Source organism: Dendrobates tinctorius, unplaced genomic scaffold (assembly GCF_039654945.1).
Source record: "Dendrobates tinctorius isolate UK_male_01 unplaced genomic scaffold, ASM3965494v1 ptg000145l, whole genome shotgun sequence".
Classification (NCBI taxonomy): Eukaryota; Metazoa; Chordata; class Amphibia; order Anura; family Dendrobatidae; genus Dendrobates; species Dendrobates tinctorius.
The window spans coordinates 13539403-13552577 of record NW_027361812.1 but is presented as its reverse complement, the minus strand read 5'-3'; the positions used below and the strand labels follow the sequence as shown (position 1 = coordinate 13552577).

General features: G+C 45.7%; 1 protein-coding gene across 1 annotated transcript in view; it reads right to left on the bottom strand.

Annotated features, from left to right (window-relative positions):
* The window catches only part of TARBP2 (TARBP2 subunit of RISC loading complex), a 44854-nt gene that overhangs the window by 5302 nt on the left and 26377 nt on the right, over window positions 1-13175 (bottom strand). Inside the window, exon 7 of the mRNA XM_073546228.1 lies at window positions 8531-8658. Coding sequence (XP_073402329.1) covers window positions 8531-8658 — 128 coding nt within the window. The remainder of the gene's footprint in view (window positions 1-8530; window positions 8659-13175) is intronic.

Here is a 13175-nt window from a genome sequence, read left to right as displayed (position 1 = left end):
CTTTCCGGCTTAAAAGAGCATTCCTATTTGCAACACCAGTTAAGTTAAAAATTTTGTTATGTTTAATTAGCAGATGCCTTGAGAGACTGTTTTAAAAAGCCATTTTTTGCTCTATTTCTGTGACCATTAATGCGGGACGGCAGTGTCTGCACAGTGCGTCCCACATATTGCAAACCGCAACTGCATGTGATGACATATACAACATAATCACTGCTACAGGTGAGTCTTTGTGAAATCTCAAAGACCTCACCAGTACCATTACATTTGATAGTTTTAGCCCCGTGATCTACGATCCCACAGGTACAACATTTTTTAGAGGTGCAGTTATAAACTCCGGTTCCTTGAAAAACACCACATAAAATTTGATCCGTACTTTTTTTAATGTTTTTTTCCTTTTGAATCCAACTGTTTTTTAGTTTACTGGGGCCACCAAATATTTCAAAGTTTTCCCCCTTCTATATGTAATCCCCGGTTTATCAGGGAGATGTTTTCCCAAAACAGGGTCATGCTTCAAGATATACCAATATTTTGAAAGCACAGTTCTTATGACTATTTCCTCTATTGAATGTGGTCACAAAATTCAATTTCAGCGATCATCACTTTTTTCTTTACCAATAGTCAAATTATCCCCCTTCCTATTTTTTCCTTTTAAACATTCCTCCTGTGTCTTTGTTATCCCTATATGCACTATTTATCAAATTTTTGGGGTATCTTTTTTCCTTAAATTTTCTTTTTAGAATTTTAGACTGAGCTGCATAATCAGATTCTCTCGTACAATTATTTCTTATACAAAAAAATTGGCAGTGGGGTATATTAACCTTCCAATGTGCACTGTTGAAATCTAAAAAGCCATTTGTATCCACTTTTTTAAAGTGGGTTTTCGTAATAATTTTTTTCCCCACTATGGCTGATCTCTAGATCCAGAAACACCATTTTTTCTTTATTAATTTGTGATGTAAAGGTTATCCCCCGTTGTTATTGAGCTCCTTTATTAATTGTGCCGCTTCCATCTCTGTCCCCTTCCATATAATAATCAGATCATCTATGAAGCGCTTATAAAGCCTTATTTTGTCATTGAAAACAGGCTTAGAGAGTGATGAGAACTCAAATCGCCCCATGAACAAGTTTGCGAAACTTGGCGCGACCAGAGTCCCCATCGTGGTCACAGAAAGAGCAAAAAACGGCTTTTTAATACCTAGTCTCTCAAGGCATCAGCTAATTAAACATAAAATTTTTAACATAAAAGTAACTATGGTGGAGCAGATTCCCTTTGGTGTTGCAAATGGGAATGCTCTTTTAAACCGGAAAGAAACGTTTTGGATATATAGTCATAACATTATATCCAAATGGATTGAATGACATCATAGAGAGTTTGAATGGTTTTTTTTCCTGTTTTGATTATTTTTTTCTTCTTGCATCTATGTTGTCAATGCTGGATCAATCAGTGGGTGTGTTCCTGAACTTGGTCCACACCGTAAATCAAGTTTCGGAGACTGGGATAAAAGGTTTGCTACTATATATATGTGTAACTAAATTTTATACTATTAGGATTTGTACTGTGTTTTTATACCTGATGAAGGATATACACTGTATCCGAGACGCGTTGTATCTCTATTTGAACTTATCAAATAAAAAAAAAGATGGATTTTTGGTTCTTACCGTAAAATCTCTTTCTTGGAGCCTTCATTGGGGGACACAGATGACCATGGGTGTATGCTGCTGCTGCTGCTGCTAGGAGGCTGACACTATGCAAAACAATAAAAATTAGCTCCTCCCCGGCAGTATACACCCACCGACAGGCACCAAGCACATCAGTTGGTGAAAAAGCAGTAGGAGAAGCAAAGAGAAAACTCTAAACGTATGTACCAACCCAACAAGGGACTCTAAGACCCAACACGTTACAACTTAAACAGGGAGGGTGCTGTGTCCCCCAATGAAGGCTCCAAGAAAGAGATTTTACGGTAAGAACCAAAAATCCATCTTTCTTTATCGCCTTATTGGGGGACACAGATGACCATGGGACGTTCCTAAGCAGTCCCAAGGGTGGGAACAGCAATAAGGAACGAAAGTAACGGAAAGGCTTAGGTCGGCCGGTGAGCCACTGCCGCCTGCAGAACCTTCCTACCAACAACAGCATCAGACGAGGCCTGGGTATGAACCCTGTAGAACCTCGTAAAGGTGTGCAAAGACGACCAGGTTGCGGCCTTGCAAATTTGCATGGCCGAAGCCTGGTGACGAACAGCCCACGAAGCCGCCACAGCCCGGGTGGAATGAGCTCTTACTCCCGGAGGGGGTCGTTTTTCCTGAAGACGATACGCTTCCAGAATGGTAGAACGAATCCAGCGAGCGATCGTGGATTTGGAAGCCGGAAGGCCCTTCTGGCGACCTTCAGAGATGACCAGCAAGGAATCGGACAGATGAAAGTAAGATGTCCTGGCGAGATAGACACGCAGGGCTCTAACTACGTCCAGTTTGTGGAGAGACTTCTCAAGCGGATGAGAGGGAGCCGGACAAAAAGAAGGAAGAACGATATCCTCATTGATATGGAAAGAAGAAACCACCTTTGGAAGAAAAGAAGGAACGGGCCTGAGGACGGCTTTGTCCTGATGGAGAATCAGGTAAGGGGAACGACATGACAAGGCCGCCAATTCAGAAACTCTTCTGATGGATGTAATGGCGATCAAAAAGGTGACCTTCCACGAGAGAAGGGACAAAGGAATGTCCTGGAGAGGCTCGAACGGCGCCTTCTGGAGAGCGCCAAGAACGAGGTTGAGATCCCACGGGTCTATTGGCGAATGATGAGGAGGAGCCACATGGGAGACCCCTTGGAGAAAGGTTTTGACCTGTGGTAGAGAAGCTCTCTCTCTCTTTGGAAGAGGATAGAGAGAGCGGAAACCTGGCCCTTGAGCGTACTGAGGGACAGACCCGCTTCTAAACCAGACTGAAGAAACCCAAGGATAGATGGGATAGAAAAGGACATTGGGAAGACTTTTTTATCATCGCACCAACGGAAAAAAAGCCTTCCAGTACCTATGGTAAATGCGGGAAGAGGCTGGTTTCCTGGCTCTGATCATAGTTTGAATAACCTGACTGGACAGACCTGATTCCTTCAGGATTGCGGTCTCAACGGCCGTCAAACTCAGAGACTGAGAATTCTCGTGGTAAAGGGGGCCTTGCGAGAGAAGGTCTGGACGGTCTGGAAGCCTCCAGGGGACGTCCGCGAGCATGTTGACCAGTTCCGCGTACCAAGGCCGTCTTGGCCAATCTGGAGCGACTAGAATCACTGGTACGCCTTCCGATTTTATCTTTTTGACCACTCGTGGGATCAAGGCCAGAGGCGGGAACAGATAGGGAAGTTGAAACTGGGACCACGGAGTCACCAGCGCGTCGCATGCGACGGCTAGAGGGTCCCTAGACCTGGCTATGAACTGCGGCACCTTGTGGTTCATCCGAGATGCCATGAGGTCGACATCCGGGGTGCCCCAACGGTGGCATATCTGATTGAAGACTGTGGGGTGCAGGGACCATTCGCCGGACGCTAGGCCCTGGCGACTCAGAAAGTCGGCTGCCCAATTTTCCACCCCTGGAATATGGACGGCGGAGATTGCCGGAACGTAACGTTCTGCCCAGCGGAATATCTTGGCCACTTCTGACATTACTTGCTTGCTGCGCGTGCCCCCCTGATGGTTTATGTACGCCACGGCCGTGGCGTTGTCCGACTGAATACGGACCGGCTTGCCGGAGAGGAGAGGCTGCCAGTGAAGTAGGGCCAGGAAGATTGCTCTGATCTCCAGAAGATTGATTGGGAGGAGAGACTCCTCTGGATTCCAGCGTCCTTGGGCCGCTTTCTGATGGAACACGGCTCCCCATCCTAGAAGGCTCGCATCGGTGGTGATGACTTGCCACTGAGGCGGAAGGAAGGACCTCCCTTGGAGAACCGACGCTGGCCGTAGCCGCCAAGTGAGAGATTGCCTCACTCTGAGAGGGAGCAGAATAGGATGGTCCAAGGACATCGTGCTCTTGTCCCAGGCTGAAAGCAGAGACAGCTGGAGGGGGCGAAGATGAAACTGCGCAAAGGGTACTGCTTCCATGGAAGCCACCATCTTCCCCAGGACCTCCATGCAGGACCGAATGGTAATGGGAGTAGGCGTCTTGAGAGTTCTGATGCCCTTGGAAAGAGTCGCAAATTTTTCCCCTGGAAGAAAAACACGGGCTAGATTCGTGTCGAATTCCATGCCCAGAAAGGTCAGACGCTGGGTGGGGGTCAGAATGGACTTCTCCTTGTTGACTAGCCAACCGAGGCGGCCGAGAGTGTCCAGGGTTATCTGAAGACTCTGGAGACAGTCCTGGCGAGACGAACCCTTGATCAAAAGATCGTCCAGATAAGGGATGATGAGGATCCCTCTGGAGCGAAGGATGGCCATGACGGTTGCCATCACCTTCGTGAAAACACGGGGCGCTGAAGCTAGGCCGAAAGGAAGAGCCGTGAACTGAAAGTGGTCTCCCTGAATCGCAAATCGAAGATACTTCTGATGTTGCGCACAAACCGGAATGTGTAGATAGGCATCCCGAATGTCCACCGAGCAGAGGAATTCTCCGGGTTCCATGGAAGCAATCACCGACCGAAGAGACTCCATTTTGAAATGAAGAATCTTCACGTGGCGATTGAGCAATTTGAGGTCTAGAATTGGACGAAGGGAGCCATCTGTCTTCGGGACTACAAAGAGATTGGAGTAGAACCCGGAAAACCGTTCGTTTGAGGGAACGGGAACAATGACTCCGGCGGAAAGAAGGGAGGAAATGGCCTGCAGAAAACCCAGAGTCTGGGACCGCTGTCGCGGAGGCCGAGACCGGAAAAAACGTCTGTTCGGAGGGGAAGCAAATTCGATCTTGTATCCGGATGCGACGATTTCTCTGACCCAAGCGTCATCGACAACGGACAGCCAAGCATCCACGAAAAAGGAAAGTCTGCCTCCCACCCTGGAAGAAATTCCAGGTGGGGGTGTCCCGTCACTTAGAAGAAAATCTGCCGGAATTGGCGCCTGAAGATCTGGAGTATTGTCCTCTAGATCTCCAGCGAGGAGCGGGTTTGTAGGAAGGTTTCCTCTGATCCCGCTCCCTGGTGGAGGGCGGCCGATCTTGTTGAGCAGATCTCTCCGTGGCAGAGAAGGGACGAAAGGGCCTGAATGGTCGAAAACCCTTTCTGTTGAAAAAACGTTTCGGTCAAGACTGGGGAAGCGAAGTGCTTTTACCACCAGTGGCATCGGAAATTATCTGATCCAGCTTGGCTCCAAAGAGTCTAGAGCCATGGAATGGCAGATTGGTAAGCGACTTTTTTGAAGTAGTATCCGCATTCCATGACTTTAGCCAGAGGACTCGGCGTACAGCTACTATGTTGCTGTTAGCCCTTGCTACGCAGCCGGCAGCGTCCAAGGAGGCGGCCAAAAGGTATTTTCCCGCATGGTTAACCTGATCTGCAAGATCCGCCAACTCGTCTTGAGGAGCTGACGCCAAGATGCTCCTGCGAAGAATTTTTGCCCAAGCGGAAATGACTTTCGCCACCCAGGCGGATGCGAAAATAGGGCAGAGAGAGGCGCCGGATGCCTCAAAGATAGACTTGGCCAGAGATTCAATCTGCCTCTCAGTAGGATCTTTAAGCGATGCCCCATCTGGCAGAGAAAGCACCGTTTTTGAGGCTATCCGGGAAACTGGAGGATCCACCTCGGGAGCCTTGGACCACTTTGTGAGCAGGTCTGCGTCAAAGGGGTACAGTACGTCTAAGTACTTGCGGCCTGAGAAACGTTGCTCAGGGCGCTCCCAGTGTTTGGATAAGGTAGTATCGAAATCATTGTGATTGGGAAAGATTCGAGATGGAGGTCTTGCGCGTTTAAGGAGAACAGAGCATTCCTGAGGGGAGTCTTATCCTGCTTAATTTTTAGTGTTTGGAAGATAGCTGAAATAAGACTATCGACCATGTCCCGTGTTTTAGAAACGCTGTTCCCTTCTGAACTAGCTTCCGATTGAGAGTCATCGCCTGACTGAAGGTTGTCATCCGAGGAAGGAGAAGGAAACCTGGGAGAAGCAGAAGGGCCCTGCGAGCTAGAGGACGAAGTAGACAGAGCCCGCTTCCTAGAACTCCTGCCCTGTCTGTCTCTCTGAAGGTCGCGGTCAGGTGCAGACGACTCACCCTGAGAGGCGGTCGGGGTACAGGTGGCTGCAGATAGCTGAGGTAATCGTTCTAAGACCTGGCCCAGTGACTGTGATACTTTTGTCAAGTCAGATACAGACTGAGACATTACAACGGCCCACTCCGGGGGGAGGGGGGAAGGGAGAGTGTCCTCAGCCCGGGACTCTGTGCGCTCCTGAGATGCCGACATATTTGAAGGACTGCAGGGGGGGCAGAATGGGGAATACCGACCCGATGCCCACTTCTTTTTACAGCGCGCACAGGCGTAATAGGTAGCGGTGGGCCTGAAGCAGAGATCCCCTGAAGGATTGGGCATAAGTAAACTGCACTGAATGGCCGCAGGAATTAGGGAAGAACTACCGAGGAGAGCTAATCTTTGCCTCAGAGCAGAGCCTACCGAGATTCTGGCGAGCAGCAGAAAACGCCGAAGTGTCCCCCAAGCAGCGCAGGAAGGAGTGAAAATCCAGGAAATCCTTGTGCTGGAGGCTGGGGGCGGAGCTTAGCGGCTGCACCGTGACTGGCTAACAGCGACGAAGAGGGCATGGCTGAAGGGGGAGGCTGGCATATCAAAAGAAAAGGAGCCCTGTGATGGGCTAGAAACGGCGCGCTGAAAAGGGCGCGCTCAGGAAGGGAGGAGGGAGCACGCTGAGGGAAAGTGAAAGTGAAAGGGAGACGCCGCAGCCCCATGCCTAGCATTGTGAAGGAAACGCCGACATAACGGTGCCGAACTGACAGTGGCCCTGCTGCTTGTGACACTGCTGTGGTGAGTGGAGGGATCCCCAGTGTCTCCCTGACTAGTGCAGGAGGAGGGTGAGACGCAAGCGGCTGTGTGAGCGCGCGGCAGGCAGAGAGGGCGGGAGATTCAAATAACTGTGGACCTGTAATCACCAAGGTCCAACTTCTCCCATTCACGGAAGCTTATGCGGGGCCGGAGGGAACGTACAGGCACTTACCTGACGTCCCTGAAGAGGATGACCACAGGGGCCCACGGGGAAACGGCAGGCCGCTGGGCAGGGGTCCTCTGTACCCGCATCCTGCAGAAGACGGCTTGAACCTCCTGCGATCGCCGTCTTCCTCTCATCCCTGTCCCGAGAAAGGGGTGAGGAGGGGGATTCGGCAAGGACCAGCCACCTGTCCACAACCCTTATCACCGGAAGGTGATAGGGAAAAAGTCCTGCCTGCGGTACTGAGAGTTGCGATGTGGGTGACACCACACTGCTCGCTCAGCCGCATGATATAGGAAATCAGGGTGATAACTATACCCTGTTTCCCGACGGAAAAACCTGAAAAATAAAAGAGAAAAGATTAAAAAGTTCGATCTAAACCCTAAAAGAAAAAATGGATTATTAACTGCGGATCTGGGGAGATCCCGGTCCGCCTCCTACAGACACTAAGCACAAACTGGGGTGCTTGGTGCCTGTCGGTGGGTGTATACTGCCAGGGAGGAGCTAATTTTTATTGTTTTGCATAGTGTCAGCCTCCTAGCAGCAGCAGCATACACCCATGGTCATCTGTGTCCCCCAATAAGGCGATAAAGAAATATGAAATATCATCTTTGGATGTGAGTCCTGGGGAAGCGCTGCCATTCATGGGCTGGATGTGCCTTTCTTGATTTACTCATCCTGTATGAGCCTGAATCTGGCTCTTTCACTTGGATCCACCCGAGGCAAGCTGCAAGCATAAAATTGTGTTTACGCACTTAGGGCGCCGCGATTTGTCTGTTCTTCTCTCCCAAACAGGGATCTGTTGTATGTAATTGAAGGAAGGATGAATGGATAAAAAGTACACAGACATTCTTAATAAAAAAAAAAAAAAAAAAAAAACACACCTGCTGCCACCCATCATTATCATTAAGATGAAACATGGGTGGATATTTTAACAAGACAATTATTCCAGACATACAGCCAAGGAAACTCAATTGGTTTCAGAGAAAGAAAGCTGAAATACCAGCCAATTACCCGAGCTGCATCCAACAGAAAATGTATAAAGGAACTAAAGCTCAGAGTTCATAGAAAGAGCCCACGGGACCGTCAGGATTTGATGAGCGTTTGTGTGGAAGAATGGGCCGAAAATCACACCTGAGCAATGCATGCAACTAGTTTCTCCATACAGGAGGCGTCTAGAAGCTGTCATCACTGTTAACACCATTAGAAATATATTTGCTAAGAAAATTAGTGACATATTCAATACTTATTTCATCCACTGTAAGTATACACTGTACGTATCTGTCCACACACACGGGCCTTTAGATTGTGAGTCCCAATGTGGACAGTGATGATAATGTCTGTAAAGCTGCAGGATATGGTGGCGCTATACAAGATGATAATTATGATAATCTGATACCATAGAAAATTGATCTTCGTCAGCCTCCATCTCTCCATTCTCCCGATGTTCAGTGGGTACCCTTTGTAACTGTAGGAGCATCTTAGCGGCAGCATTCCTTTTAGCCAACTTTTTGGATGTGCCACTGCCTGGAGAGAGAAAAAAAAAAACACAGATTTTAAAATCTGCATTTATATTTTTTTGGACAAAACAATGTGGTAAAGAGTCAGTGAAGATGCAGTTAAAAAAAAAAAAAAAAAAAAAAATATTATATATATATATATATATATATATATATATATATATATATATATATCTCGTGTCTAACATAATCAACAAGAAAATAAATCCATCAATATAAAACATGGCAAACAAGATATGCGTTTCCTTAATTACGGCGCGGTTTGTCAGCCATATGTCACAAGTTGCTAGGTATTTTACAACTTCGCCAAGGCAGACAGACATAATAAACGCCACAATAAAAATGTGGCATATATTGCTCAAGGATTTATAAAGTTATTACTTTAGTTCTCCTCAGCCAGGATGACTTCATACACACGTCCCCATTCCAGAAGAATACTAATCTGGTCAATGTTAGAGTGGCTGAAAATCATAATCAACTTGTTTCAGGGTGGCAAGGATTTGTAGAATATCTTACACATTGTATACAACCGCCATTGTTGCTCCCTTTAGGAGATTTCTCCTCAAACTCCCCAGCAAAAAAAAAAAAAAAAATGGCCCCAGTGATATGAGCGTGATGAGCAGGATTTGTTTTCTCTATAAACCCCAAAAGAAAACAGGATTTTATTTTTTTCAAGGTTCTGAATGTGCTGCCCAACAAGTAGACTCAGCCATCAGCGCACACCTTTACCGGGGGCTCGTAATGCGGTTTATGGCTACATGGCAAAGAGTTTGATGAACTTCACCTCCAACAGCCACAATAGGACCCTGTCCCCTGTGTAACAGCCTGTTATAATGTTCTATACACAGGTCAGCTCCAGTATAGGATCTGCAGCTCCATTATGATGTACTTGGGATACCGGTGCCATAATATAAGTTATTATTCAATATACTGTAGGAGCTGTTTGTTTTCACTGTAATTCTCTTGTATTCTGCAAGTGGCCGTCCAGCTCTGGCTCCAGGGTGACTAGGAAGGAACACAATAGAGGACTTACCCACCAGTCCATCTCCTCTTCAGCTCTGACTCCCACATAGTGCAGGACCTGTGGCGATATCATGGTCACACGACTGGTCATATGATCGTGAAGTCACAACAGATTCCTTTTAAGGTTTGCCACACTACCAAAACATTAAAAAAAACTTTCACACACAAACAAGTTTTTTTTTTTTCCATACTGGTACCCAGGGCTGTGGAATCAGACGTGGAGCCAGTAAAAAATAAACAGACTCCTAAATATATAGAATAAATTGGACACAGTAGTTCAAATGCAGTTTGTGGGGAATATTTTTTCCATAAGAATTTGGGAAAGCTATGGAATGTCCTATAAAGGTCTGTCCTATTCCTGATCTAAGGTCTAGACTTTTAGCTGAGATGAACCTGTGCTACTGTTTATGTTGATAAGTAGTGAAGCTCCGCCTCTACAGATAAAGGAAAAAAAATAAACACACAGGAAAGGAATTTCTGCATTCATCTCAGAACTTCTAGAGTGAACAGGAAAGCAGGATTAATGCAAGCACTTCTTAAAGCATATCTAAACTTTATTCAATAAACTGTGCATAAATCAATAGTCCAGTATACAGTCATATGTTAAAGGTTGGGCACCCCTATTAATGTTAACCTTTTTTCTTTATAACAATTTTGTTTTTTGCAGCAGCTATTTCAGTTTCATATATCTAATAACTGATGGACTCAGTTATATTTCTGGATTCAAATGAGGTTTATTGTACTAACAGAAAATGTGCAATCTGCATTTAAGTAAAATTTGACCGGTGCAAAAGTATGGGCACCTCAACATAAGTGACATTAATATTTTGTAGATCCTCCTTTTGCAAAAATAACAGCCTCTAGTCGCTTCCTGTAGCTATTAATGAGTTCCTGGATCCTGGATGAAGGTATTTGTGACCATTCCTGTTTACAAAACAATTCCAGTTCAGTTAAGTGTGATGGTCGCCGAGCATGGACAGCCCGCTTCAAATCATCCCACAGATGTTCAATGATATTCAGGTCTGGGGACTGGGATGGCCATTCAAGAACATTGTAATTGTTCCTCTGCATGAATGCCTGAGTAGATTTGGAGCGGTGTTTTGGATCATTGTCTTGCTGAAATATCCATCCCCTGCGTAACTTCAACTTCGTCACTGATTCTTGCACATTATTGTCAAGAATCTGCCGATACAGAGTTGAATCCATGTGACCCTCAACTTTAACAAGATTCCCGGTGCCGGCATTGGCCACACAGCCCCAAAGCATGATGGAACCTCCACCAAATATTACTGTGGGTAGCAAGTGTTTTTCTTGGAATGCTGTGTTTTTTAGCCTCCATGCATAACGCCTTTTTGTATGACCAAACAACTCAATCTTTGTTTCATCAGTCCACAGGACCTTCTTCCAAAATGTAACTGGCTTGTCCAAATGTGCTTTTGCATACCTCAGGCGACTCTGTTTGTGGCGTGCTTGCAGAAATGGCTTCTTTCGCATCACTCTCCCATACAGCTTCTCCTTGTGCAAAGTGCGCTGTATTGTTGACCGATGCACAGTGACACCATCTGCAGCAAGATGATGCTGCAGGTCTTTGGAGCTGGTCTGTGGATTGTCCTTGACTGTTCTCACCATTCTTCTTCTTTGCCTTTCTGATATTTTTCTTGGCCTGCCACTTCTGGGCTTAACAAGAACTGTACCTGTGTTCTTCCATTTCCTTACTATGTGCCTCACAGTGGAAACTGACTGGTTAAATCTCTGAGACAACTTTTTGTATCCTTCCCCTGAAAAGCTATGTTGAATAATCTTTGTTTTCTGATCATTTGAGAGTTGTTTTGAGGAGCCCATGATGCCACTCTTCATAGGAGAATCAAATAGGAGAACTACTTCCAAGTGGCCACCTTAAATACCTTTTCTCATGATTTGATACACCTGGCTATGAAGTTCAAAGCTCAATGAGGTTACAAAACCAATTTAGAGCTTCAGGAAGTCAGTAAAAAGTAGTTAGGAGTGTTCAAATCAAGAAAATGATACGGGTGCCCATACTTTTGCACTGGTCCAATTTTGTTTAAATGCAGATTGCACATTTTCTGTTAGTACAATAAACCTCATTTGAATCCAGAAATATAACTGAGTCCATCAGTTATTAGATATATGAAACTGAAATAGCTGTTGCAAAAACCAAAACTGTTATAAAGAAAAAAGGTTAACATTAATAGGGGTGCCCAAACTTTAACATATGACTGTATGTTGTCTCTGTATGCTTGATGTTTTAGTTTGTTTTTCCTCTTAGCTCATGTTTGGAGAAATTAGCTGTGCTGATGACATATACACTATACATAGACTATAAGGGGAAAAACTGTTTTCTAACATCTCATTCAGAAATACAGTAACAGAATCGATGAGGACATATATATTTTTGCGTGTGTTATGGAACATGATTCAGCACAAACATCCTCCCTCCTCAGACTGTAAAGAAATAGGACGTGGAGCATTTAGTGAGACAAGCCTTTTACACTGAAAGTTCAGAGTAAAACTAACATTTTACAAGCTTTATACTAATCATCTGTCCTATTGATTTATGCAAAGATTGTTTTATGTCTATCCCAAATTATACAGTTTTTCCCCTATTCTTGCAAGAATTACAATATTCCTTAAAGGGGTTGTCCGGGCTTTTCACATAATCTCAGTACAAATCTGGGCTGCAGAATTATGACAATAAGTAATTTACTTTCTGTCAATAGTTTGCACGGTTTTCTAGATATTCTGAACAGAATGTCCAAAGGGGGGGGGGGGTGTGTGTGTTATGGCATTGAAATGAGAACTAGTCGTAACCTCCTACTCTACTCCAAACATGCCCTCTACAGCAACAACCCCACCGTCCATAGCTACAGCCCCTCCCCGTCCACATGAAGAATCGTCCTGTATTCTGGGACAGGCTGCTCCCATCAGTATTTGGGTCATTAGAGACACAGTGCTCACACATACACTGCACCAAATCTGCTGCTGTGTGAAGACATCAGTGACACAGAGCTGTCTCATTCACACAGCAGAGGCTTTGTCACAGAACAGATTACATCAGTGACTGCCATCCCCTGTGCAGATTAGAAGCTGCAGACCCCCATCACTGGCCATCACACAGTCTGTTCTCACTACTGCCAGCAGCCTGGGACAGTGATGGAAGGAATTACTGATAATGAGTTATGTATTGTAATCATGGAGTGGCCCAGAATACAAGGCGATTTTCACTCCACACTACTTTCACTTTCCATAGATAACTGTTCAGTGTGTGTCTGGGGGAGGAGCAGCTCTCTGCAGTGAGGCTGCTGGAGGGGAAGAATTTGTTACTGTGTGATGAGGGCTGCTTCATGTGGACGGGGAGGGCATGTTTGGAGTAGAGTAGGAGGTTACGACTAGTTCTTATTTCAATGCCATCACACACCCCTCCTTGGACGTTCTGTTCAGAATATCTAGAAAACCGTGCAAACTATTGACAGAAAGTAAATG